The following is a 25,974-nucleotide window of genomic DNA, read 5'->3' on the forward strand; positions in this document are numbered from 1 at the left end:
GCTCCACGATTTGCATGAGGCAGTTATTTCTCTCATGATGTGCTCCTTCAACAACTACCCATCATCACGTCTCTAGATGTGTTTTGCTTGTATGTCGTTGGTTTGCCACGTGTTCCTGACTTCAAACATGTCCCTGTTCAATCGATTAGTCCATTTTTACCTTGTTATGCTCGCGTTACCGCCGATTTGATTTCTGGCAGTTGCCACGTGTCATTAGTCGATCTATTCGACCAACAATTTTGACTTACTAAAATATAATGTAAACACCTACTGCGGTTCAAATCCTAGTCTATATGAATTGATAGGTTTACAGATCTTATGTATCGACTCAAGTTGAGGAAGAATCATGCGATACACTTTTCGGAGATAGATTAATCTATTTTATCCGTCATTTATTTCGAGATGCGCCTCGCCCAACCGCCTTTTTTGTTTAAGTGATCTTTTCTTTCCTTTAAGAGACGAGGAATTTGATTTCTCTTTCTTTAACTACTCTGAATAGGAGACTTCCTATTTCACAGTTCCTATATGCAATCAGAATGTTTTTGTATGAAATTCCGTTTGACCAAAAAAATTTTTTTTTTTTTTTGTATAAACTGTTTTTAGAAGCTTTTGACATTTGATTAAATGATCCAATTTTCAATCTGTTTAAACCGTTATGAAGATCTTATTTTTTAAAATTATTTTATCCTAAAGGGTCATAATGAATTTTTGTCTCTAGGGTTATCATAATCAAGTTTCTGCTTTACATGGTTCCAAATAAGATACTTAATTATGAGAACCTTAGAGGCACAAATTAATTATGACAAAAAAAAGGAGGGACCAGAGTTGCCTCAAAACTGTGCCGTTTTAGGTGTGGGTAGGACCTGCTTTGCCTTTGAGGCAGTAGAGCCCCCGCCTCCAAAAAATTATTAGCAAAGGCAAGATATATCCACCAAAGACCAAAATTTTTTCAATAAGCTATATTTAGTGTAATTAGTGTCATATTCAGAAATTGCTTTTTTCGACATCGGTCAATATATATGCATATGATTTTATGATTCTTCTCTTCGAAATAAATGATTAATCTCAAATTTTTTAACGAAAAGCTAAACAAAAGATAATTAAAAGTCAATAAATACCGCCTGTCTTAGAAATTAGTTTAGGCCTATTATGACAATTACAGACATGTTTTTCACATGCATCCAAGAACTGAAACAGACTGTACCTTCCGTTTTCAGTCAAAGCAACAAAATTTATGCCGCCGGACCCATGATTATTTATATCACATCTCAATTATAAAAGGGAACCTCACTTTGTTTACCGAAAATTCCAGGGCCATATGTTGACTTCATGAGATCTCGAAGGAGAGGGTACTGAAGCGAGGCGAAGGAAATGATTGGGACGCATGCTAACCCTGCCACCGGATAAAGTATCCATGCCTTGTTCCCAAACAGAAGATAGGTTGCACAACTGAAGGCTATCAACATTGCTGTAATCGAGACGAAAAGGGTGAACAACCCAATTATAAGCCTATTTGCACATGCAAAGAGAAAATCACGCTCGGCAAATCGGGAAGTGAGGATGGACAAGTGCACTAACAAAGAAGTGGTTGATGTGAATAACGAGATTGCATCGGAAACAGCAAAGATATTAAATACCACTTCCTTATAGAAAATTGGTACGCCATCCATACTATTGATCCCTCCTGGAACGGTGATTGCAGCAGCAAATACCATGGTGACAATAAGTGCTGCCGGAATTGTGCATGAGTTTGCTGTGTTTTTCATCCATTTTTCTCCTTCAGCTACTAATTTCTTATGTTCTTCAGTAAATATCATTGCAGGAGTTTTCCTATCATCGTTTCTCCAATCTATATATCTAGGACTCATAAGCTTCTTCACTGCCTGTATGATAGCCAAAAATTTGAACGTACAATGGAATATGTTTCAATGTTTGATTTTCCAAAAATGCCAAAGACTGCTACAGATTGTAGTACAATAGACCCAAGTTTAATAGTGTAAGTATATACACATTGTCTACGTCTTGAATTCAAAAGATTTGCCTTTATATAACAATCTCTATATAACTTGTATGAATTTAAACTTAGATGACCATTTTATCAACCACGTCTGAATATGGATATTTATTGTAGCAGTTGTCAAGACTAAATTATGAAAATTGTAATGTGTTTAAGTAAAGTAAACCCTATCGGTGGATAATAAAACTCCTTCCATCCCAATTTGCGGAGTATAACCTTTTTATGGAATACAATCATTGCATCTATAATTAATGATCAACTTTTCCAAAAGTTACCCTCCTAGCTTTTTGAAATAGATAACTTTAGTTCAAATGGTAGGGGACAATAGAGAATTTTGTTGCTTTTGGTTCCTTAGTCTTTCAAAGTGGACAAATATTTTGGGACAAGTAAAAGTTAAAAAGTGGACAAACAAATTAGAACAGATAGAATACTTGTTCCAGAAGATTGAGTTTATTTAATTAGAATATAAATGAGCACATAGTATTTACCTCAAACCACTGTAACTCAAGTTGCATTTGCAGAGCTGCACCAGAAATCTGGCTGAGTTTGGTTGGAGGTGCTAGTTTTCCGGCCAAGTGTAGGATGTTGTTGTTTTTAACATTATACTGATGTAGGACAAGTTCTCGAGAATACTTTCCCATTTGATATACAAGATTGAATGCATTCTCTTGACGCTCTGAAACCGCATTATCAAATACATGCCGGTCTGTTAAGTCTACAGTCCCGAGTACGGGAGGAAATGATTCCACAATTTCATGTACAATCTCGGGAATCCCATTCCTTGCAGCCGAAAGCATTGCCTCTTGTGTAAGTGACCTGTGCTTGGCTGAGTCTGGTAGAGATGCAATTCCCTCAGAGCATCTCCAATTCATACAAAATAGAGGATGGATGTAACACATTGAGGGGAGATTTTGTAATTTATTCCACTTTTTCTTCACTTTTTTTACTTTTTGGAAGAATCTTTGAGGGACCCACCGTCCTTTTTAGAGTTTGGTCCTCCAAAAGTAAATTTGATCCTCTAAAAATGGAGGACCAAAAGTAAATTTGGAGTACAAATTTCCTCCGAACTCTAAAAAGGACGGTGGGTCCCCTCAAAAATTCTCCCAAAAAAGTACAAAGAGTGAAGAAAAAGTGGAATAAATTACAAAATCTCTCCTCAATGTGTTACATTCATCCTCTATTTTGTATGAATTGGAGATGCTCTTACAGAAACATTTGACCAGCTCAAGTGTTTGAAGATGCATCTCTTTTTGCTTTTGGATGTGTTTAATACAAGGCACTGCATATTCAGGAAAAATAGAACAGTAATGATTGATGTGTGCCGGCCCTATACATTGTGGGGCTCTAGGCAAAATTGTAGTACCATGGTCCCCAACGAGTTTTTGTAGGAGTATATAAATAGGAAGAGAAATAATGATAAAAATGTGTTCTTAAATAATTATAATAACTTGAAATAAATGTGTCATAAAAAAATAAGTATTTCATTCTAACTTTATACTGCTAAGAGCATGTACACCAAGCTAGGTAAACATGCAATTTTAGCTATTTTAACTAAGAAAAGGGACAAAATTGCTCTGCATCAGTCTTGGTAAACTCCAATGTAAAATACATATGAGAAAAAACCTCTCTACCTATACCGAAGAACTATTCATTCGGTTTCCAATTTTTTATTCTTTTCCCCTCTCTCTCTCTCTCTCTCTCTCTCTCTCCACAACGAAGAAAGCTGGGTTTTGTGTTCTTGAAATCAATCGATTGAAACGGAGGTCTAGCAATATGGGTTTATCTCGCCGGAATCGATCTGGGTTCGGCGAAGAAACGAAGAAAAGCTAGGTCTGGCGATTTGGGACGTTTCTCTCGAACGAAGAAAGGCTGGGTTTCCGTCTCTACTGTTTGAGAGAATCAAGCATTCAACGGAGAAAGGCTTGGGTCCGGACCTTTGCAGTATATATAATATATATGAACGTGTAATATATATATATACACACAGTCCGTCTCCTGTAAGGACCACCTCATTTTAATAAAATGAGGACCTCCCTTTCCCGATTGAATTTCGATGATCCGAGCCGCTCAATGTGTTCAGAACGTGATTTTAAGGGTACTTGCAAGAAATCAGCAAAAAAAAATGACCGGAAAGAGCTTCATCCGAGCAGTTTTTGTTTGTTTTTTATCGAACGGTTCAAACAAAAACTGCTAGGATGAAGCCCTTCCCGGTCATTCGTTTTGCCAATTTCTCGCGGGTACCCTTAAAATCACGTTCTGAACACATTGAGCGGCTCAAATCATCGAAATTCGATCGGAAAATGGGAGACATAAGGAGGTCCGTATTTTAACTAAAATAAGAATTCTCTCATTTGAGACTGACTGTATATATATACTGTGTTTGTATTATTTTGTAGTAATATTTAATTGATAGAGGGAAAATTATAAAGAAGCTGCTGTGTGTTGAAGGAAAAAATGGATTGGTAAAGTAAAAATCATACCTTTTTGAGTAGGTATTTTACCTAGCGTTGGTGTACATAAAACAAAATGCAGTATCGAGTTCAAAAACAAAATGCAACTAAAATATAAAATACTACGGCATCGATGTGTGGTATTCATGTTTTGGGTGATTCTAATTAAACCTAAAACACTCATTCTGTCCCACTTTGTTGTGCCTGTTTCCTTTTTTGGACTTCTCAAAAATTTTCCTATCTCTTAATTTGTAATATTTTATATATTAAATATGAATCTTGTTTGATAAATCATAATTAATTCTTTTAAACAAAGTTTTGGAAATCATAAAAAAATATTATAAATTGTGAGGTATAAACAATTTTTTGTGAGGTGCCAAAAGGAAAACAGACACAATAAAGCGGAATGGAGGGAGTAGTTCTTATTTGCACCACAAATGTTTTATACTTTTATTATTACAATTTTACCCTTTAACCAAATTACCTTTAAGGATAGCAAATCACAAATTCCTAAATTACGACATCTTATCTTTGGTAGTGTTTTCTATTCGGGATACTATTCTACTTCATTTCTTTCATTTCATGAATCGTATCGGGTTATGTATCGTGTATCGTAAGATATGTTAACAAAAGCTAATATACACTTGGAAATTTAGTTATACTTAATTACCATCTACTAAAAATCTGTTGCATATATGAAATATAAGCGTTTAGATATATGAAATATTTTCTCCTAATGAAAAGCTTGATATGTCCCAAGTGGGGTTGGTCACGTTGAGGGACTTCGGGTTGGTGCTGTGCAGCGTGTTGCGCAACTCTGAGCTGTCGGATCGTGCATTCGACGGCTCAGATATCATCTCGGCAACCAACGATCGAGAGCTATTCATTGCCGAATGACCGTAAATAATTTATGACGCGTTTGGTGTTTTGATTTTTTTGTTTTTTGGCTCGGCTTTGGTGTTCTGATTTTTAAATAGGATTTTTGTTTTCAATAAATAATCGTTGAATACATACTGAGTTTAATACCATGAGCATGTGATGATATATGAGATATGATCACAGTTCTGACGAATGACCATAATTAAAAAGATTATAGATCACAGTTTTTATGAAGACTGTGATTAAAGCTTAATGTTTTAAGATCACAATTTGAACGAAGAATTAATCGTGGTAAATTATTTAATTTGATATAACTATGAAGATATTCAAACCATTTAAAAAAACCAAATCTCAATCCATTAGAACTTGAATAAAAAGTAGAACATATTTCAGCTATGTTTTTGGAGATATCTTTAATCACGGGATCGGAAAAACCGTGATTGAATCTCATGACTTATGAATGATCCATCACAGTTTTAACACCGTCAAAAAATTGTAGAGATCACGGGTAAATTAAGCTTTTGTAGTAGTGCTTAATTAATTAAATTGAGATGACAAGCCGGAAATGCAGAAGTATTCCACCAAAAGTCTAGCCCAATTGTACGAACTCCGTCCGACTGGATTCTCAACTGGATTCTGAACTAAAACTGTCTGCAGGGTGGGGCTTATAATGCAGTCGACCGACTTCACAGGAACCTCTTCAAGGAAAAACACAAGTATAATTAGCATTTGCATGTTAGCAATATTAGCCAGCGACATGTGCTCATGTTCACGGTTCAAAAAAAAGACATGTGCTCATGTTCTAAACACCTGCAAACATAAATGCTCTTTTACTTTTCCTCCATACAAAACCGAAGAAGGAAAGATGTACAATATTGATATGAGATGTGGTTTTTTTTTTTTTTTTTCCTTTCATTCGTTAATCCTAATCTACCCTATCCAAAGAGACTTGGGAGGGGGAATGGATTCTTACAGGATCGAACTCTGCCCATGTGCATGATAGTATAAGAGAGGCACCAATTGCACTTCACTCTACTTACATACAATGAGAAGTGTTTGATGTAATATTGTTAACAAGGTCGGGCTGGTACACGCACAACATGTATGGGATCCATAAATGCATGTTTGCAGGGATGAATTTAGGATTTTATGGTACTGGGGTCAAGTCTTGAACTATAAGTCAAGAATACAGGCAAAGAGCTCACAATACAAATTAAAAACGTAACTCAACAACTTTGTATACTTATTACGGAACAACGGCCGATTATGGGCACACATCGAAGATGCAGTCTCATTCAAAGTCCAATTTTATCTAAATTTGAGGACTCCTAAATTTTCAAACTCTTACATATATTATGCCTACACATAAAATTAGTAAGAAAGCTTAATTACTGCTTTTCAAAAATACAGAGTGATATTTAAGTATATTTTTGAGTAAAGGTACGTAATGATAAGTAATTTATTGTAACTATATTGTTAAATACTTGTAATGTATTTCAACAATGTTGATTTTATCTTTTTAAAATTATTATTTGGGAATTATATTATGGGTCTCATTTGAAAAAGTGCTTCGGACCCTTGAATGGTTGAATTTGCTTTCGAGAGAGAGAGAGATGTTGAGATATTGGGTTAATGGTCAATAAATATGTGGATTATCTCTTGTGATATCAGAGAGAGAGAGAGAGAGAGAGAGAGAGAGAGAGAGATGTTGAGATACTGAATTTCGATTCTTTTCTATTGTTAGGATTATATTTCTTTCCTCTTTTAGATTATTCTAGCTGTACATTAGGAAATAGCTTGATTGAATGAATTGTACTGGTGATCCATCTGTATAAATGTATAACTGTACATAGTATTAAAATATGATGAATGAAAATATTCTTCTCACAAGTTTGATTTTCAAGTTGGGGGGGGGGGGGGGGGTTGTGTGTGTGGAAATGTGGGGGTGGGTTTGTTCTTGGAAGTGGACAAGAGACAAGTCTAATAATTCTCAAGTTTTTTCGGCGAAAAATCTATGAGTACCGACCATTGGGGGAGAGAAAACGTACCGACGGCCGCCGGCGGGCCGTCTCCGGCCACCGGACGGCCGATCCGAGCCGTTCAAAAATTCTAAAAAATAAAACCGAGGGGGTCAGCGCGGGAATCAAGGGCATCCGAGGTGTTTAGGGTGCTTGATCAAAGCACCCTTTTTTCGTGTATATATGTACACACACATATATACACGAAAAAAGGGTGCTTTGATCAAGCACCCTAAACACCTCGGATGCCCTTGATTCCCGCGCTGACCCCCTCGGTTTTATTTTTTAGAATTTTTGAACGGCTCGGATCGGCCGTCCGGTGGCCGGAGACGGCCCGCCGGCGGCCGTCGGTACGTTTTCCCTCCCCGTGGTCGGTACATATAGCAACACTCTTTTTCGGGGGCAGAGAGAGACTTGGATCAACTTTATTTCTTCATTGGCTATGGCAAGGATTACAATATACTTTTTAAGAGCAAGTACATCTGTAACAACCCTAATTTTTTTTAATAATAAAATTAAATATTTTAATTGAAATTCTTTCATTTAGATGTTAATTTAGTATTCTTTTAATAAGTGACTCGATTCTTTTTTTAATTTTTTAAAAAAATATACTAAAACCCAATTGAGTAAATATGTAAAGCCATATGGATATATATGTACATGCAACCCTAACCTAGATTTTTTTTTTAAAAAATCCTAGCAAGTGGAGAGATTGATATCCAAATCTAATCATAGTGCATAGATATAGATAAGGAGAGAATCATAATTTTTATCCGAAGGGATCCTAGAAAATCTTATCCAAGATCTAGTTAGGATCCTAGAAAATCTAGATATGATATTCAATTTAAGATTTTGATTCCCTCAAATCTAAGGAATTAATTGTAGGAGATTGAGAGAGAGATTTGATATGGATTTTTTTCTAGATTTCCCTAGATTTTATATGATTGGATTTGATCTTATTAGATATGGTTAGGATAAGATTAGATTGGATTTCCTTAGATATGATTAGGAGAATATTAGATTGGATTTTATTAAGATTAATTTTGCTAGATATTCTAGATATGATCTGGATTCTTCATTCACTAGTATAAATAGGCATGTCTTTCACCTTCCTTTCACATTCACATTCACGAGCACACACACACACACCACCAATCATCCACTTCTCACATGCTTCACTAGTGTGAGTTTGGAGAGCAAAAGAGCTAGAGGTTTCGACTATAAAAAAAAGAGAGGAAGAAATTAGTTCAATTCCACCATCACCTTGCCACCTTTTCTACACCATTCAAATCACCCTTTGATTCCGATTTTCAAAATTTCTAGAAATATTTGTGTTCTGGAAAAAGAAAACTACTTTCTTTTTATTCTGTGGTTGAGCCGAAACGACGTTACTCCGTCCGCATTTTCACGTGACATACTTCGTAGCTGCTTTACCGCCAAGAAGAACGGTAGAAACCTCTTATCTTCTCCCCTAAATATAGTAGTGCTACTTGTTCGTTTGATTTTAAAAAGTATTGTTCTACAAAAAAAAATAGAGTTTTCTAATTACCAGCATATTAGTTTGTTGGAAAATTGTATATGTTGATCTAAGTTATCATAACTAAATATTGGAATTGAAAATGTTGAGTTAGAGTACGATCGTTATAATCTTTGTTAATTATAATGAAATCGGTTTTTAAGCAAATTGTATAAAAATGAAAAGTTACTTGGAAACTTAGAATGGTATTATGTGGCTAGAATAGTTGATTCATTATCATTTATTGATTTTTACTAAGAAAAGCATGACTTAGAAACTAGGTAATGGAAATCTGAAACCAACTGGTGTACGTGAGATTAACTTTAGTTGTAAAATATCAAGTGTGCTTACCAGCAAAGTGTTATTCCTTTATTATGTGTTGTTCTAGTATTTGATGTTAATGAAATTAGAATCGCATGAAAATAAAAATCTATTTTACCGCATAACTTTAGCAAGCTTTGAAAGAATAATGTGAACGCGCGAAATGATGCATGTGTATGGAACACGAGAAACGAGAAATGGAATACGAAAATAAATGAGAAAATGAAATGTAAAAGGGTTGATGATTGTGTGAGCATGAGAACCCGGTAGGTCCATTGAAGATGGTCAGCAGAATCATGGCTCAAGTGTGCGTGTGTGAGCATGAGAGCCCGGTAGGTCCTGAAAGAATGGTCGGCGGAATCATGGCTCGGGTGTGCGTGTGTGGCCTAGGAGCTCGATAGGTCCTGAAAGGATGGTCAGCGGAACTAGTGTCATGTATGTGTTATGAAATGGGAAATGATTAAAGACTGAGAACCCGGCAGGTTCTGAAAGAGACGGTCAGCGGAATCAGTCACTACAAGAAAAATTCAATTGGGTGACGAATGAAAATCGTCACAAATTGCATGTTTTTCGTCACAAATAATATAGGTGACGAAAAAAAATTTGTCGACTAAAGGTTGTCGAGGATTCCTACCTGGTGACGAAATTTATTTTTCGTCACCTATAGTGCCTTTTGATGACGAAATATTTCGTCATCAAAAAGTGAATAATTGGTGACAAAATTTTTTTCCTCACTTATTGTGCTTTTTGACGACGAAAAAATTCGTCACCGATGGGTCGCATTGGTGACGAAATTTTTTGTCACTAATATAAGAAATCGGTGACGAAATTTTTCGTTACAAAAGATGTTTTCATATGGGAAAAGAAATCCATCTTTCTTGCTCCTGCTGGGTTTCGAACCCGAGTCCTTTGAGTTTTTCGCGCAAGTTCCAACCAACTGCACTACACACACTTTTCAGTAAATATTTGAAATATCTAATATATAACACATATGTTTAACATGAAAATATATTTTGAATGTAATTTTGGACCTTCAAAAATATTAAAATTAGCAATTTTGATAAACATGAAAGTTGTAGGCAATTGAGTTATTGTTCAAACCCAATTTGAATTATCTCAATCGGAGATTTTAGTAAAGAGTTATATCCGAAATACATTTAGTGACAAAGCGTAATTCATAAATTTCGTCACGAAAGGTACCCATTTGACAACGAAATATATTTTTTGTCACTGAAAGCTTTAAAATGGTGACGAAATTATTTTTCGTCACCAAAGTTAAGCATTTGGTTACGAAAAAAATATTTCGTTACTAAATTGCTCACATTTGGCGACGAAATATATTTTTTGTCACCAAATGATTATCTTTGGTGACGAAAAATAATTTTGTCACATTTTTTAAACTTTTGGCGACGAAAAATGTATTTTATCGCCAAATGGATACCTTTAGTGACGAAAATATTTTTTCCGTCGCTAAACAGGCATAATTAGTGACGAAATTATTTCGTTACGAAAGTTATCAAAATAGTGACGAATTTATTTTTTCGTCGCCAAATATACTCATTTAGTGACAAAATTAAATTTCGTCGCCACTTTTTCGTCACTAATTTTCATTTTTCTTGTAGTGAGTGCTTTTGGGTAGCAAAATCTGAACTTAGCCTGGGAGCCCGGTAGGTCCTGAAAGATGGTCAGCGGAACCAGTGCTCGAGAAAATAAAATGAAAAGTGAAATCGATACTTGAAAAATGATGACACGGTTTATAATAGGCTGCGATAACTCTGAAAGATATTGACACTTTTGATTATTTTTGTGATGCTAAATTTTGTTTTTGATAATTTGTTATATGTTATTTTTGTTAGTGTATGGGACATAGGGGTAAGAGTTAGCTATTGGGCTTGATTGCTCACGGTGTTACTTTTGTGACCCTAGCATCTTATGCCAGAGTTTAGAGACGAACATGGAGAATTTTATAATTTGGAAGAGTTCGGTGCTTAGCATAATAATGCAGAAGAAGATGGACATCCAGAGGAGTAGAAGTTACCCTAGTACCGCTCCCTTATCTATTTAAATAAGTGTAATACGAATTTGGGGATAATTTAGCTTGTAATGACTTCATGTCTCTTTCTATTTAATAAATGTGAAAAACTTATTAAATTAACGTTCCCAAAAAAATCAGGGCGGTACAACATCAGTTATTTGCTAACAAAAAAATTGTGAATAGTGTATATTTTTCATTTGAAATACTCATATCTCATTTAATACTATACAAACACTATCTATTTAACTTATTCTCTATTATAATAATATTATTTTATTCCCCATCTCCTTCAAATAATAAGCACAAAACATATACGCATATATAGATATACATGTGCAAAATATATACATCGTGAATATTTATATACATCGCAAAACAAGGAGTATACTGTACACATCAGGAATCACAGTTGGCGTTGATCATCGGAAATCACAATTGGCATTGATCGGAATTGCAGATCGCCATCGGAACTCACCGTCAGAGGGATTGGCGTCGATTGGAAACACAAATAATTGTCGTCGATCGGAATCGCAAACCATTGGAACTCAGTCGATGATGATCTTGAGGGAGTGGAAGGATGAAGGGAAGAAGAACTAGAAGGCGTTGAGAGAGAGAGAGCAGATGATCTCCAGGAGAGAAAGAAACAAATTGTTTAAAGGGTTGCTCATGAACCGTGATTCGGTATTAATACTGAACCGTTTCATCAAATCTATTTTAACTTCTCTTTTACCTCATATGGTGCAGACTGTTTTTCTATGTTTCTCAAATCCATTTTAGTGTACTTGCTCTTAGTGTGCAAAATGCCTATCCCACCCAACAGGATTGGTGATGGCATGGATATCCAGAGACTTGATAGGGAATGTAATGCATGTCATTATATATTTTGACATGATCATTGATGGAAAAGTAACTAAATAATTAAACATGAGCCATATAAAAGTAGAGATCTCATGAGATTCAGTAGGTAGAACTCACGAGCATAGATTATGCGTTGCCACCATTGATAATGAGTGCCACTCTTGAATGCAGAAGCAGCCTTTATAGCCAATGATTTCAATCCAAAGCGACCATTAATTATTTCGCATTGAGAAAGCTGAAAGCGGATATTTTTTAACCAAATACAAAGCTATATCTGCACATGCAAAGAAAAATTTAAAATAATCCACAATACATAGTGATGTGCTCTTACGACTCATGAGTACTTTTATTAAGGGTGAGTCTGGACAAAATTCTTTTCCCAAATACAATAGGTATTATTGATTGTAATTAGTATTTTGTTGTTTGTTTTTTCCGTTAATATTTTGAGATTAATCATTCATTTCAACTAGAAAAAATGAAAAAAAGTAGAAAAGTATGAAATGAAGTTGAAAATATCTATTGAACACAGTTTTCATTGGACTTACTTGTAGCATTGATCTCAAAGTATTGGCGGAAGTGGCCAATGTATGAAATATTTTTTAAAATGGTCCCCATAATTAACTAAAGTATAATTTTTTATTGGGATCCAAACTCCCAATTCGTTCATAGTTTGGAGACCAACAGTAAATTTAAGCAGTTTTCTATATATCTAATTGTGAAGATTTAAGGAAATAAATTCAAGAAGGGTGTTAATCACCATAATATCCGGATCTTATTGTCTCGTCCATAAGGAAAGCAGCAGAATCCTCATCGGGGAAGAGCTTAGAGGAATCCTCATCGTTCTTAACCAACTCCAACAAATATAAAAGGGTGTCCCTCATACCATTCGTAGCAGCCCGAGTAAACGGAGTCCTCATATTATTATTATCGTCCCTGTAATATACCAAAGACGGGTTTTTTGACAAAATGACTTTTACGGCTTCAGTGTTTCCGACATATGCAGCCCAGTCCAGAACACTGCCATAGGCCTCGTCAACACTACCTGGTGGCATCATATCCACCAACTTCTTAGCGAAATCGTTTGTATTTCTTCCATGCACAGCTGCTACGTAAAGTGCTGTCTCTGAAGATTCATTGATTGGGGGTGTGAGGGCGCCTGGATCTTGGTCGAAGAATCTTTCGGCGGTCGCCCAATCCCCTCGGAGTGCAGCTTTATAGAGTGGCAAGTATCTCGAGTATTCCTTCTTGTCTGTAGCCACCAAACCAAATCAAAGATGGTCATTAATTAATTAATTAGTGTCGTTGATTTAATTTCAATTTTTTATCGGCCAAAGTCGACGTTAGATAATTAGATAGAATTAGGTTGGCACCTAGAAATATGAGTTGTATATATTTGTGGAGTACTATTTTTTTCTCCAAACAATTCTCATTGAGAACTGACATATACCCCCTCCGTTTCTAATTGGCACTCTTTTTCGATATCCATGTCATTTACATAATCGTTTATATCACACAATTTATTATGTTTTAAATAATTTGGAAAATTTTGTTTAATAAATTCATCGAGATGGATTGAATAAGATCCATGTGACATATATAAAAATACTAATCATAAGAAAACATAGACAAATTTTTGCGATCGAGCTTCATAGTAGTGAAACTGGACTATCAATATGAAACGGAGAGGGAGTACTATACTTAACATCAGAGCGCTGTTCATGAAACCAAAAGACAATATCTGCAAACACAAATGAGCGAACCACTAAGGTTATGTTTGGTAGCCATTCTATTTTATGTTTTCTGTTTTCATTTTCAGAATTTTCAAAAGTTTAACTTTGAAAGTTTGTTTGGTGCCTACTTCCACTTTCAAATTCTGGAAATCACTTTCACTATTTTCAAAATTTGAAGAAGTAACAAAACTCAACTTTCACTATTTTCAAAGCAAAAAAAGGCTCCGCTACAATTCCTTGGAGGTCTTTTTTTATTTCCTCTTTTTCCTCTCTCTCTCTCTCTCTCTCTCTCTCTCTCTCTCTCTCTCTCTCTCTCTCTCTCTCTCTCTCTCTCTCTCTCTCTCTCTCTCTCTCTCTCTCTCTCCCTCCCCCCGCCGGGATACAATAGTAATCTTTTACGTTGTTAAAGTGACGGGAATGTTCTCAAATACTTGTGTTTGATTCCCATGACATTCCAGAATAGCGTTGAGAATCTTAGCTGCTCAAGAATCATAGAGTTGAGAATAGTTGATTGTTGTTCAAGAAGATGTTACTCAAAGCAAGACAATTGAAACTTCCTATTAGTTAAAACTAAAAAATTATATTTTTTGGAGACCTGGCCTCTTCAGGCTAAAAAATTGGGGGTCAGAAGCGACAACTTCTTTGGCTTTGCCTCTAACCTGGCTCTGCATGGTCTATCTACCTGGCCCTTTCTTTCATATTATCTAGTATGGAATTTGTTTCTAACGTGATTGCAACGGCAAGGATGACTCTCTCTCTCTCTCTCTCTCTCTCTCTCTCTCTCTCTCTCTCTCTCTCTCTCTCGTTTGGGAACTGGTGGAGAAATTTGCAAGAAACACCATTTTAGAAAAAGTAAAAACTGGTTTCAGAAAATTGTTTTTTTTTTTTTTTTGAAAACAGGTTGACACAAACATGTTTTCCGCTTTCACTTTTTTTTTAGAAAAAGTAAAAAACTAATTTCAGCAAATAGAAAATATGAAATGGAAAAGTGGCAGTGTTACCAAACATAGCCTAAGTGTTGTTTGTTTGTTTGTTTTGTTTTTAGTCAAAACGTAATTGGATTTTTGTTTTGATTGGTTTCCTTTAGGGGCACGGGTTGGGTCGGGTTTGGCATGTACTTGCCACCCGACCTGACCAGTTCGGGTTGGAAAAGTTACACCCGTTGGCCAACTGACTATGACGCACGTTCAACTCGACCAATCCAACATCATCGGATTGTCAGTTGGGTTAGTTTCAACTGCAAGAAAAACAGATCTAATCAAGAAAAGAAGAGGAAGACGACGGCGAATCTTCCAGCATCAATTGTTGTCATCATTTTTCACCGGCGAGGTTGTGGTCGCTGTGAAGATGGGTGAGGATTGGAGAGAGAGAGAGAGAGAGAGAGAGGCTCACAGTGTCGGTCTTCATTTTCCAGATCTTAGATGAAGAACTTGAGTGGTAGGGCAGCTATACTCTCTAGGGTTTTGGTTGTGACGACTGGCAAAACACAAACAAAATCAAACCCCAAACCAAAAATAGATTTTTTAAGGGAAATCAACTCGTACTTGACCGAAGTGCTTGGTCGAAACCACCCAAAACCCTTCGGATTGAGTTGGACCCGTGGGTTACCGGGTTATTTGCTCAGCCCTAGTTTCCTTGCCATCACGATTCAAGTATTATTGTCGATGTTTAGGATTTTTTTTATAAATACGAAAAGGGAGTTAATACAACGGTAATATAAATCTTGTAAGGGCTTCTCTCTATCATGTGTTATACGTATGATATCCATGGACATTGATTGTCAATGCTTGACACATCCTAGCTAGGCAAGGCCTAACACAAGGGGTGTTGGGATGCTTGGTGTTTACACTCGTTTTTGGCACCCAGTTTTAGGCAAGCGTTAGTGGGCCATTTAATTATCTTTTAATTAAATTGGGCCATGAATGAAGATGTTTGGATCTAAAATTAATAGGCCGGGATAATATTATATGGGCCTAATTAATTTTAATTCAGTTGGGTCATGGGATAAAAGCTTTATGGGCTTAAGTATTTCAATGGAAATGGAATGGCCCATACTTGCATTAGTTATGTAAAATTTTCTGGAACCATCCCATGAAAAATGGACGTGTGCTAATTTATTACTCCCTTCATCCCAAAATGTTTGTCCGATCCGCAAAACGGAGTCTTAAAAATAATACGATTTTTGCAAGAAAAATTCAAAAGTTTTTTAACAACTTACTAGATATCAATGAGTTCTATTAATTTGTGAAAAAGTTTGAATTTTTTCTTTGAAACATTGCATTATTTTTAAGTTATCGTTTTGCGGACCAGACAAATAATTTGGGACGGAGGGAGTATTGTTTATTAAAAGGGCATTTGACTAGGTCAAATGGCCAATGGTGCTTTCAAACCCACGGAAATAGGAAGTGGAGGAGCCCACGATTTCTCTAGTTGACCATGATCAAGATTAATTTGTCAGCTCATGGTGAATGCAAAAAACTTAGCTCAGATCTGGACCAGTGCAGTATTTGTCTATAAATACTAGTTCACAAGAAGAAAAAAGGATCCCCACACCAATCAAAGCCCAGCGCTTAAACCAAAATATTCCCAGCGAAGCACACTTTCCTACTTTTTAGCAAAGCAGATTATCGAGTACCTCGTACTCAAACCCATTCAAACTCACTTCTTCAAATAGTTTGAATTTTACCTTTCCTTGTACCTAACTTTATTATTCCAACATAATAAAGTTTGTCTTTACTTTTACGTTGCTTTCTTTCCTACACGATTAGGAAATAGCTAAGTCCACGCTCGTTATGGCAAAATCACGAACCATCACTGCAATTTAGCCCTTAGCTTTGCAGCACATTCGCCGTATAGTTACAAAGTCAGAAAAGGAACGCCCAGTCCTTACTTTAGACGCGACAAGTCTTCACACGCCCGCGCTTAGTCCTTGAGCCATTTCGGAGCCAAACACCTGGCCATTACACAAAGACAAATATCTCCACTAATTATACTAGTTTTCAGGTTAATAACTTGTAAAAAAATCTATGGCATTGGCTCCTACAAGTCTCTTGGGTAAAGAAAAAATTCTTAAAGTTTATGTTTAACAAAAAAAATCCAAAAAATGGTGGATATTTACATATACGTAAGCTAGATATATTCTTTAACTTTTCGAAACTGGATATTTATATATTTTCTAGTAATATCTTCAATTTTAGACTTGTTTATTGGACTTGACTTGTGTTTTATTTATTAGGCCAAAATCTTGTTAGTGCCTATAGGAAAGGTGAAAATTATTTTAGTTGACCAGGTCAGAGCTTTGATCACCTTATTAGAAAAAGACACGTGGCACCTACGGATGAGTGACACAAGGTAGACAGGCTGGGGCCTATTAGAGATGCAGGCGACTTTCAACAACCGGAAGGCTTGCGCCAGGAAGACTTTAGTAGAAAGGGCCGCGTTATGGCCGTGAAAAAGGTAGGGTCGCGCCAGGGCCACGACAGGCCTGCGGACACAAAGGGAAAAGAATGCTCGCTAGTGCGCACAAGTGATGTCATGCGCGCGCGCAAGGTAATATGTGCGAGCGAGAGGAGATGTCATGTGCGCGAGGTAATGTGCGCGCGAGGTCATTTGCGAGCTAATGCGAGTGAGGTGATGTCATTCTTGTGACCTGCAGGGACATGTGTTTGGATATTATTGGGCCCTTCTGGGAACCAACTCAGACCCAGGTGTCTATAAATACCCGACATGTCCTCTAATTTGACAGACTGGACTTTTCTTAGAGAGGAGGTGGTGGGTACTAATCAAGAGAGAGAACATCCTCCTCACCCAATCCATCTAGGAAACTAGCATCTTACACAAGTAGGATAAAGACGTGCTGCCTTCGTCTCTTCTGCAGACAGATTGGGCGCGCAGATAGGACCGCGCATAGACATGGCCACAAGCAGATAGACAAGACCGCGCGTAGACATGGTCGCAGGCAGACAGGCAGGGCCGCGCACAGACAGGGCCGCGCGCAGACAGAGACACACAAAGAGAGAACCGGAGACAGAGAGCTACATAGCAATACAGAGACAGAGACAAATTAAGAACACAGAGGCAGACAGAGAAAGATGAGACAGACAAATTTCTAGAGAGAGAGAGTCATCTCTTCTATAGAGAGAAGACAGATTCGCAGAGAGAAGGAGATACCCTCTCCCTCAGAAAAGATAGAACTACGTTTGACCTGATTTCCTGCATACAGGGATACGTAGGCAGCCCTGATGACTCGGGCTCGGTCACGATTTATGCCTCCTCCTCGACCCCTCCAACTCAATCATCCATTCCCCCATTCTAAACACTAATCATTCTTTACCTCTCCAGCACATTTTATTCTCATGACTATTTTGGGCTCTGTTTTGAACCCCGAGGAGACCAGTCATGATTTTTGACAGCTCCTACAGTGCCTCAACAATCTTCTCGTGAATCTTTAAAATACAACTCCACCAAGCTTGTAAGACGAACTTTGCATCCAATCTTCTCGAAGGTGATATTTGTGTGGGTTGGCTTTAAGGAAGAAGAAGCAAAATGGAACTTTGCTTCGGCTGCTGGCGTTCACATTGGAGTGTTCACATAGTGGTGTGACACCACTGATTCCCCTATATATATGTGTATCATTAGCAGTGTTTTATTGTGAGAAATAGACCATTTGACGGGAAGATTCTGCAATTGCGAAGGCTTGGTTTGATCACCTCAAGAGTTGCGGGTCATGCCGAAAGTGGCTCTTTCGAGAGTTGAAAATCAGCAACAGCCTAGCATGTTGCCTCCTAATCCTTTCACCACCCTCTCGGTCATGCCAAAAGTGTCTCTTCAATTAAATTAGAATAATGAGGAAAGTTCAGTTGGGCATCAAGCGCGTGGAGGATGATCAATTCTCCCAGATTCCTAAGGACGATCACAAATCGGAAGTGGAGTCAGATGAGGAGTGCAATGAGGAAAGTTCAGTTCTTGGTCTGAACTCTTGGGTGGAGCTAGGACTCAACAGGCCCATTTTTGGTCACTCATAAGAGTCAAAGCAATATTGAAAATAAAGGTCAAGGTGGTAATGACCAGAGGTTGGAGAATCCGGTACCAAGTGAACAAGTGCAGAATGATGACAGATGTATAATTTCAATGAATGAGCCACTAGTGATTGATTCAAGGAACAACCTCAGAGCATCCCAAATGGAGGGCATAAATCTCATAGTGGACCTTAAACCAGCCGAACCCAGAAAAAGGATTAGAAATAAATCTTATATGTGAGGATTGCATGTGCTCTGGAGAGAGTGATTTTGTCCAAAACTCAAGTTCTTCGCAAGGGACAAGGCAAGATCAAGAAGAAAATAGATGCTGAGCTCCAATTAACAACAAACACGTACTGGCAAAAGCTTAGGAGTGAAGATAACGGAGAGAGATGTTCAAAGGATGAGAAAGATGATTGAGATGGAAGCAAAGGAGCTGATTGGTTTTGGTCCACACTTCGTATGAAGTTTGCCTTTTAGGTGTTTCGGGCTTAGCCCCTTGAGTGTTTTCGAACTTGGTCCCATCGGATGTATTTTGGTTTCATCCAATCTTTGGTTGGATTCCTCTCCCCTTCCCCCAACTTGATATACCATTTGTTAAGTTTTTTTCAATAAATTTTTTTTCCTATAAAAAAAAAACACTCGGCATGATCTGCAATCATTCGGAATGTATCAAAAAAAAACTGCCCTCCAAATTTTTCTGGTTGCAGTGTAAGCTAGCTTATATTGGTAATCATATAACTCATCAGCGAGACAATAAAGTAAATAATTTCTGCAGTAAAAATGATTGCTCTTCCAATTTTCACATTAATTTCTTATTTGTTCACTACCGAAAACAACTTGATATTTATTAATAACTTATTCACTATCGAAAACACCTAACAACGTACTTCTCAACCACAAATAAAAATCTACAAAACTTTCACTACCGGAAACACCCCTTGAATCCCTAAAATACCAAGCTTGTAAAATGAACTTACCTTCACTATCGAAGAGGAAAAGGATGTGAGCTTAACTCTACCTGGTTTTGAAGTGCTGATGGCCATATTCTCGCCCGGCTGATTGGATGAAGACGCCATGAGCAAGCACTACGATCAGTATTTCTTCAATAGTCGGTTAATTGCCTTGTATTTTACCTCTTCCAAAAAAAATAAAAAAACCTTTCAATTATCACGTCTATTAATTTGGGAGTCACGGAAAAATTATTTTCTCTTTTTTTTCATAGGTTCCAAACAAACCCTTTGGATGTTGGAGAAAAGAAAGAAAATAACGAAATATTAAAAATTCCTTTTCCCTTTTTTAGTTTGAGAAGAAAGTGAAAAGAAATACTAGTAGCAAAATAACGTATCGAGTAAAATAAATTTTTCTGCATATTGAGGATTTGGATCCTCTCCAGTTGCTTGGTTGTCTCTCAAATAAGGACCCCACAATGAAATTCTTATCGATAAAAATACATAAGTGTGAGAAAAAAGTAAACTATCCAAGACAGTAACTAAAGAGGATCCTGACCCTTTCTCTTCCTTCTCTTCTTATCACATGGTTTTTTTTGTTGGTAATTAAGCTTTCTTTTTCACATGATTAAAACAAAAGATTAAAAAAAAATATTTGCCGACACCAATCAAAGGCTGTCACGCGTGCAACTTTAACCCCACTCTCTCGCTCTCTTCTGATCCAAACCAGGTGCTTTATTTTGGCACTGGTTTGGTTCAAACGAATTATTAATTAAAATTGGAGCATTTAATTTTTTAAAACTATTTATATATAGAAAAATATGACTAAAAAACTAAGTGCACCAATTTTCAATAGAACTTTGTCTGATCATTTTATTCCAAAGAATCTAATAGAACTTTGTCTCTAGGGCTCTTATAATTAAGTATCTACTATTTATTTGGGCCCTTATAGTGCAGAAACTTGATTATGTGAGTCATAAAGACAAATTAATTATGATCCTTTAGATTTTTAGTCTGCTTGAACCGATGCGAAAATCTTATTTTTCTGACTATATTTTTCTAAAAGATTATAATTAATTTTTGTCTCTAGATCTCCAGGCACTCCACGCGAAAACATTTATTTCTGCACTTGTGAATAAGATTCTTTCATAAGCAAATCATTTTCCAGGAAAAATTTTATTTCGAAACAAACAGAGCCTTTAGGTTTTGAAATATATGCATTGCCTAAAAAAGAAAGAATTTATCAATCCAATTACCTAAAAAAGAAAGATTTGCCAATCCATAAAGTTAATTACATTGAATGTGAGATTGTACGTTGATCCGGCGACAATAAAAATTGATGAGTTTACTTCTATTTTCCTCATTTTTTGAAATTAAATACTACTAGTACAATGCTGTGAGGATGTTTCGAAAGGTAAAAAGAGAGAATAAAAATATGACAAGTGCAATTTTAATGTTTCTTAAATAAGTTGAAATTTCCAAAAAATATAAATAAATTGGGACGAAAAGAGTGATAAATTTATTAATAAAAACAAGGAAGAATAGTCATTACAGAAATGCATTGGGGGTCTCTGGTCTGCAATGTTTGGATCGCACCCGCCTGGATCTGAACCCGACTCTTCTATCGTCTGGATGGCCGATTCCTTTATTAGAGTTTGCGTTTGAAACTAATTGCATGAACCACCTATTCACAAGATGTCCACGTAAAGCACGGAAGCCATTGACAAAGAGCTGGAAGTTCTTGTTTCTTAACTTCTTTGCAGACATTTACCATATAAATATACTCAGAGAGAGAGAGAGAGAGAGAGAGAGAGAGAGAAAATAGTAAAGTCGATCAAAGTTAGGACGTCATTTTCCTCTCTTACGTCCATTATTATGGCGTACGGTAATTTGCCGATACCGACCGTGTTAAGAGTGACCAATCAAAGCAACAAGACGGGAAAAAAATGCAACATCCTCCGATACTCCGAGTTTTATTATTACTACAATTTTTTTGTTGCTTTTCTAGAATTGGATGTCCTTTATTTATATAATAGGTAGAATGGATTCCAAACATAAGTTGAAAATGAAAACTGTAAGCGTCGCGATATGGATTAAGGTGAAGTTCGATATCAAGGTATACACTCTGGAGGATTTTAAAAGTTTCCTTGATGGAGTGAAAAATGTGAAATTGTAATATGTGTTTGAAGTGTGTCAGATGATCCGTTTAACTCTCTGTTGGATGTTTATTTTTAGTGTTTCTCCATTTTTTCTTCTTTGCCTGATCTCATAAGCGTCGTGTGTCTTCGATGTTTCCCATCGATGTAACCTTTCGAGATTTATGAAACTTTCTTTTGCTGAGCAAAAAAAAAAAATGAAAACTATAAATCCGATGATGTGGGAAAGTCTACAATATACGCCTCTTAAAAGAGTGTACCATATGCACCTATTTTATAGTTCATTTATAATATTTTAGCGTATTTCGTAACTTTTATTTTAGAATTCATAACTTTTCGGTAGTACGATTCGTAACATTTTCATTATGATTCATTACATTTGGTGTATCTCGTAATATTTATACGATTTGTAACTTTTTGGCAATACGATTCGTAACATTTTCTCTATAATTCATAACCTTTTGGAGGGTGCATATAATACACACCAAAATAAGGAATGTATATTGTAGTCTTTCCCGATGATGTATTCGATCACGGTTATAACATGCAGTGATTTACACTATTATAGATTAAGGAAAAAGAAAAACACGCAGTCAAGTTTTTTTTTCCTTAATTACGTCCCCTTGAACATCACACGGCCAGTAGCAGTGCCAATTAGGAGAGAAAGTCCTCCCCAACATCTGTCCTGGTAGCCAATATAGTAGTAATTAAACTAACTAGCTATATATCATCTCATAGCAATAAACGAAAGCGCGCGAATGGATTGAAGTTAGATTAAACGTTCTATTAATTAGTACCAATTAATGATATCATTGATATCCTTCAATCTTAAAAATTTGTGTCATTTGATGTGGAGGAATTGCCTCTACTCTATCTGGCGGGTAACGCCATATAAAATTCAACCTAGCTATTTGATGTGGAAGAATTGCCTAATGGAATATGGAAACGACGCCTATACATATATTTTTTTTAATTATCAATTGTGCAGGCATACGGTCTAGAGATTATTGGCGTACGTACCAGCCGGGAAAATATAAATCTCCACTAGTTACGCGTTAGAGATTGGGTTTATAAATAAAGCATGACAGTTGTGAAGTTGATTTTTAATGAAAGTCTATGTGAATAAGTATTAAAGCGCATCAATAATGCTAGAAACGTGTTAGAGTTTGGGTTTATTAATTGTGAATCTGTGATCTCATAAATGAAGAGAAATATTACAGAAGTTTTGTGGAAAATAATTAAAGAATAATTAAGTAAATTAAATTACAGGGTTAAAACTAGTAAATGGAGTAGTACTCAAAGAATCCTATGAGAGTTTGCTTGCCTTCCCACTCAATTATGGAGTAGGTAGGTGTGAACTAATCAGTGTTAATTAAACAACCATACATAAACGTTTGCTTGTACAACTGGAAAACCAATTACTATTTCTGATCATTTTTCACAAAAGGCTAAAATATTATGTTAGGTAGATTAAGGTAATTAATTAAACAATGACCGAGATAGACCCAGCCTCATGGCATAAATTTGGGCACTAAAAGGGATGGCTTATCTTTAGTTAAGGATATGAATCTCTACAATTAATCTGAAAGGAGAAGTGGATGCCAAGGTTGTCGTTCAACTTATCAAGAACACACAAATGCAGTGAATCACCCATTTGGTAATATTTTGTTTGATTGCAGGTCTCTAATGGAAGAGCTTGATGTGGTCGTCATCAACCATATTTACCGGGAAGCAAATTGCTGTGCAGATGAGTTGGTAAATGATGCTCTAGTATCGGTGGGAGATTTTCATATCTACCCTTTTATTCTTAATTTATACCCACGACTGAAAGACGGATAAGGTATAGATATCTGGGTCTATCTCGGTGATTGTTTATCATTATTTACCTTGATCTACCTAGTGTAACATTTTAGCCTTTTGTAAAAAAAAATTGATCAGGAATTGGTTTTCCAGTTGTACCCCATTCCAGTTTTCCTCCTTAAAAAATCAGTACTTATTTGTAACTTTTAAGCTTAAAAATAAGAGGTTTACTGAAATCAAAAAATATGTATTATGGATCTTATTTGATAGAATCAAGCCTTGCAAGAAAAATTGAAAAATTATTTTAGTAAGTTCATTATTTTTAAACTTGAAAATATGTCCTATTTTTTAAGTACTTATTTGATTGAGAAAGTGGAAGGGGACAATTATGGTTGCTGTAATTAGTTTGGATGTAATATTCATTCTATCATCAATAAAGATTCCTATCAGTTTGACGGGAAAAAAAAATAACACTGATTAAATTAGTTTTAGACCAATGCCCTTAGTTCACACCTACTTATATTGGGAAACGGAAACTCTCAAAGGATTCTACGACTATCTTAATTAGCTTTAACATCAAGATGTACTCGGTGGAAGAGTTTAAGAGCTTTCTAGGTGGAATCCGTACACTAAAGCACTAAGTTTGGCCTTGTGGTGTTGTAACATCCAACCTTCGGTTGGATGCTCCCTTTTGTTTTTCTCCCTTTTTCCCCCTCGATGTTCCCCTTTTCGAGTTTTATAAAATCTTTTTCTTTTGCCGAGCAAAAAAAAAACTGGCCTGTAATTTAATTTACTTAATTATTATGCACGAAACTTCTGTAATTCTCTTCATTTTTCAAATAGGCAAACTTATCAAAATGTATTTCATAAAAACTCTGATTAGTTTCTATGAAAATACTCTGATTGGTTTCTGATCCAAATGGCTTAAAATGATGAACCAGATTCCTAGTAGCAAGAATCTCATGATTCGTGATCGAATATTATGATAATGTTGTACTTAGGTTCAAATTCTAATCAATTTGTGTTACACCCTCGATTTTAAACATAAATAAATACAATTTCCATAAAGAAATACCGATAATCTCACATACATAAATACCCAAAAGGATTTCCATAATCATCCACAAATCATCCTAGGCACTTTGGCTTAATTTTTTTCCCGATTTTTAGTTCATTTTTTTCCTAAATTTGTTTTATCATTCAACTCTACTTGAGAGATTTAAATAGTAAAAAATTATTAGCAAAGGCAAGACATATCCACCAAAGAGGAAAAAAGTTTCAAAAAGGTATATTTCGGATGTTCGGTGTCATATATATTATCTAAACAAATTTAATTGAAAATCAATAATACCGGCTATCTTATATAGAAATTAAATTATGCCAATTGACATATTATTACAAACATGTTTTTCACATGCATCCAAGAACTGATACAGAAACTTCCCTTTCAGTCAAAGCAACAAAAGAATTGGCAGACAAAATTTATGCCGCCCATGATCGATTATTTATATCGCATGCATCTCAATTATAAAAGGGAACCTCACTTTGTTTACCGAAAATTCCAGGGCCATATGTTGACTTCATGAGATCTCGAAGGAGAGGGTACTGTAGGGAGGCGAAGGAAATGATTGGGACGCATGCTAACCCTGCCACCGGATAAAGTATCCATGCCCTGTTCCCAAACAGAAGATAGATCGCACAACTGAAGGCTATCAACATTGCCGTAATCGAGACGAAAAGGGTGAACAACCCAATTATAAGCCTATTTGGAAGAGCAAAGAGAAAATCACGCTCGGCATAGCGGGAAGTGAGGATGGACAAGAACACCAACAAAGAAGTGGTTGATGTGAATAACGAGATTGCATCGGAAACAGCAAAGATATTAAATGCCACTTCCTTATTGAAAACCGGTACACCATTTGTACCATTGATCCCGCCTGGAACAGTGATTGCAGCCGCAAATACCATGGTGACAATGAGTGCAGCCGGAATTGTGCATGAGTTTGCTGTGTCTTTCATCCATTTTTCTCCTTCAGCTACTAGTTTCTTATGTTCTTCAGTAAATATCATTGCAGGAGTTTTCTGATCTTTATTTTTCCAATCTATATCTCTGGGACTCATAAGTTGCTTCACTGCCTGTATGATAGCCAAAAATTTGAACATACAATATGGGATACATTTTAATGTTTGATTTTTTAAAAATGCCAAAGACTGCTACAAATTGTA

The 25,974-nt window shown here is 36.1% G+C and overlaps 2 protein-coding genes and 1 long non-coding RNA gene across 14 annotated transcripts in view; 1 reads left to right on the forward strand and 2 right to left on the reverse strand.

Moving 5' to 3' along the window:
• Positions 1-20,231, reverse strand: part of LOC131314490 (uncharacterized) — a 36,231-nt gene extending 16,000 nt beyond the window's left edge. For all 3 annotated transcript variants that reach the window (XM_058343162.1, XM_058343159.1, XM_058343163.1), the window contains exon 1: positions 19,864-20,231. In XM_058343162.1, the coding sequence (XP_058199145.1) occupies positions 19,864-19,921 (58 nt within the window). In that variant the 5' untranslated portion in view covers positions 19,922-20,231. The remainder of the gene's footprint in view (positions 1-19,863) is intronic.
• LOC131314491 (uncharacterized) lies at positions 1,156-25,389 on the forward strand. The gene is made up of 2 exons (XR_009196418.1): positions 1,156-1,216; positions 25,200-25,389. It is a non-coding gene; the product is annotated as an uncharacterized LOC131314491 (long non-coding RNA).
• LOC131314489 (uncharacterized) overlaps positions 25,083-25,974 on the reverse strand; it is a 47,411-nt gene continuing 46,519 nt past the window's right edge. For all 10 annotated transcript variants that reach the window (XM_058343156.1, XM_058343157.1, XM_058343154.1 and 7 more), the window contains one exon: positions 25,083-25,884. In XM_058343156.1, the coding sequence (XP_058199139.1) occupies positions 25,270-25,884 (615 nt within the window). In that variant the 3' untranslated portion in view covers positions 25,083-25,269. The remainder of the gene's footprint in view (positions 25,885-25,974) is intronic.

This window comes from Rhododendron vialii, chromosome 13a (assembly GCF_030253575.1).
Source record: "Rhododendron vialii isolate Sample 1 chromosome 13a, ASM3025357v1".
NCBI lineage: Eukaryota > Viridiplantae > Streptophyta > Magnoliopsida > Ericales > Ericaceae > Rhododendron > Rhododendron vialii.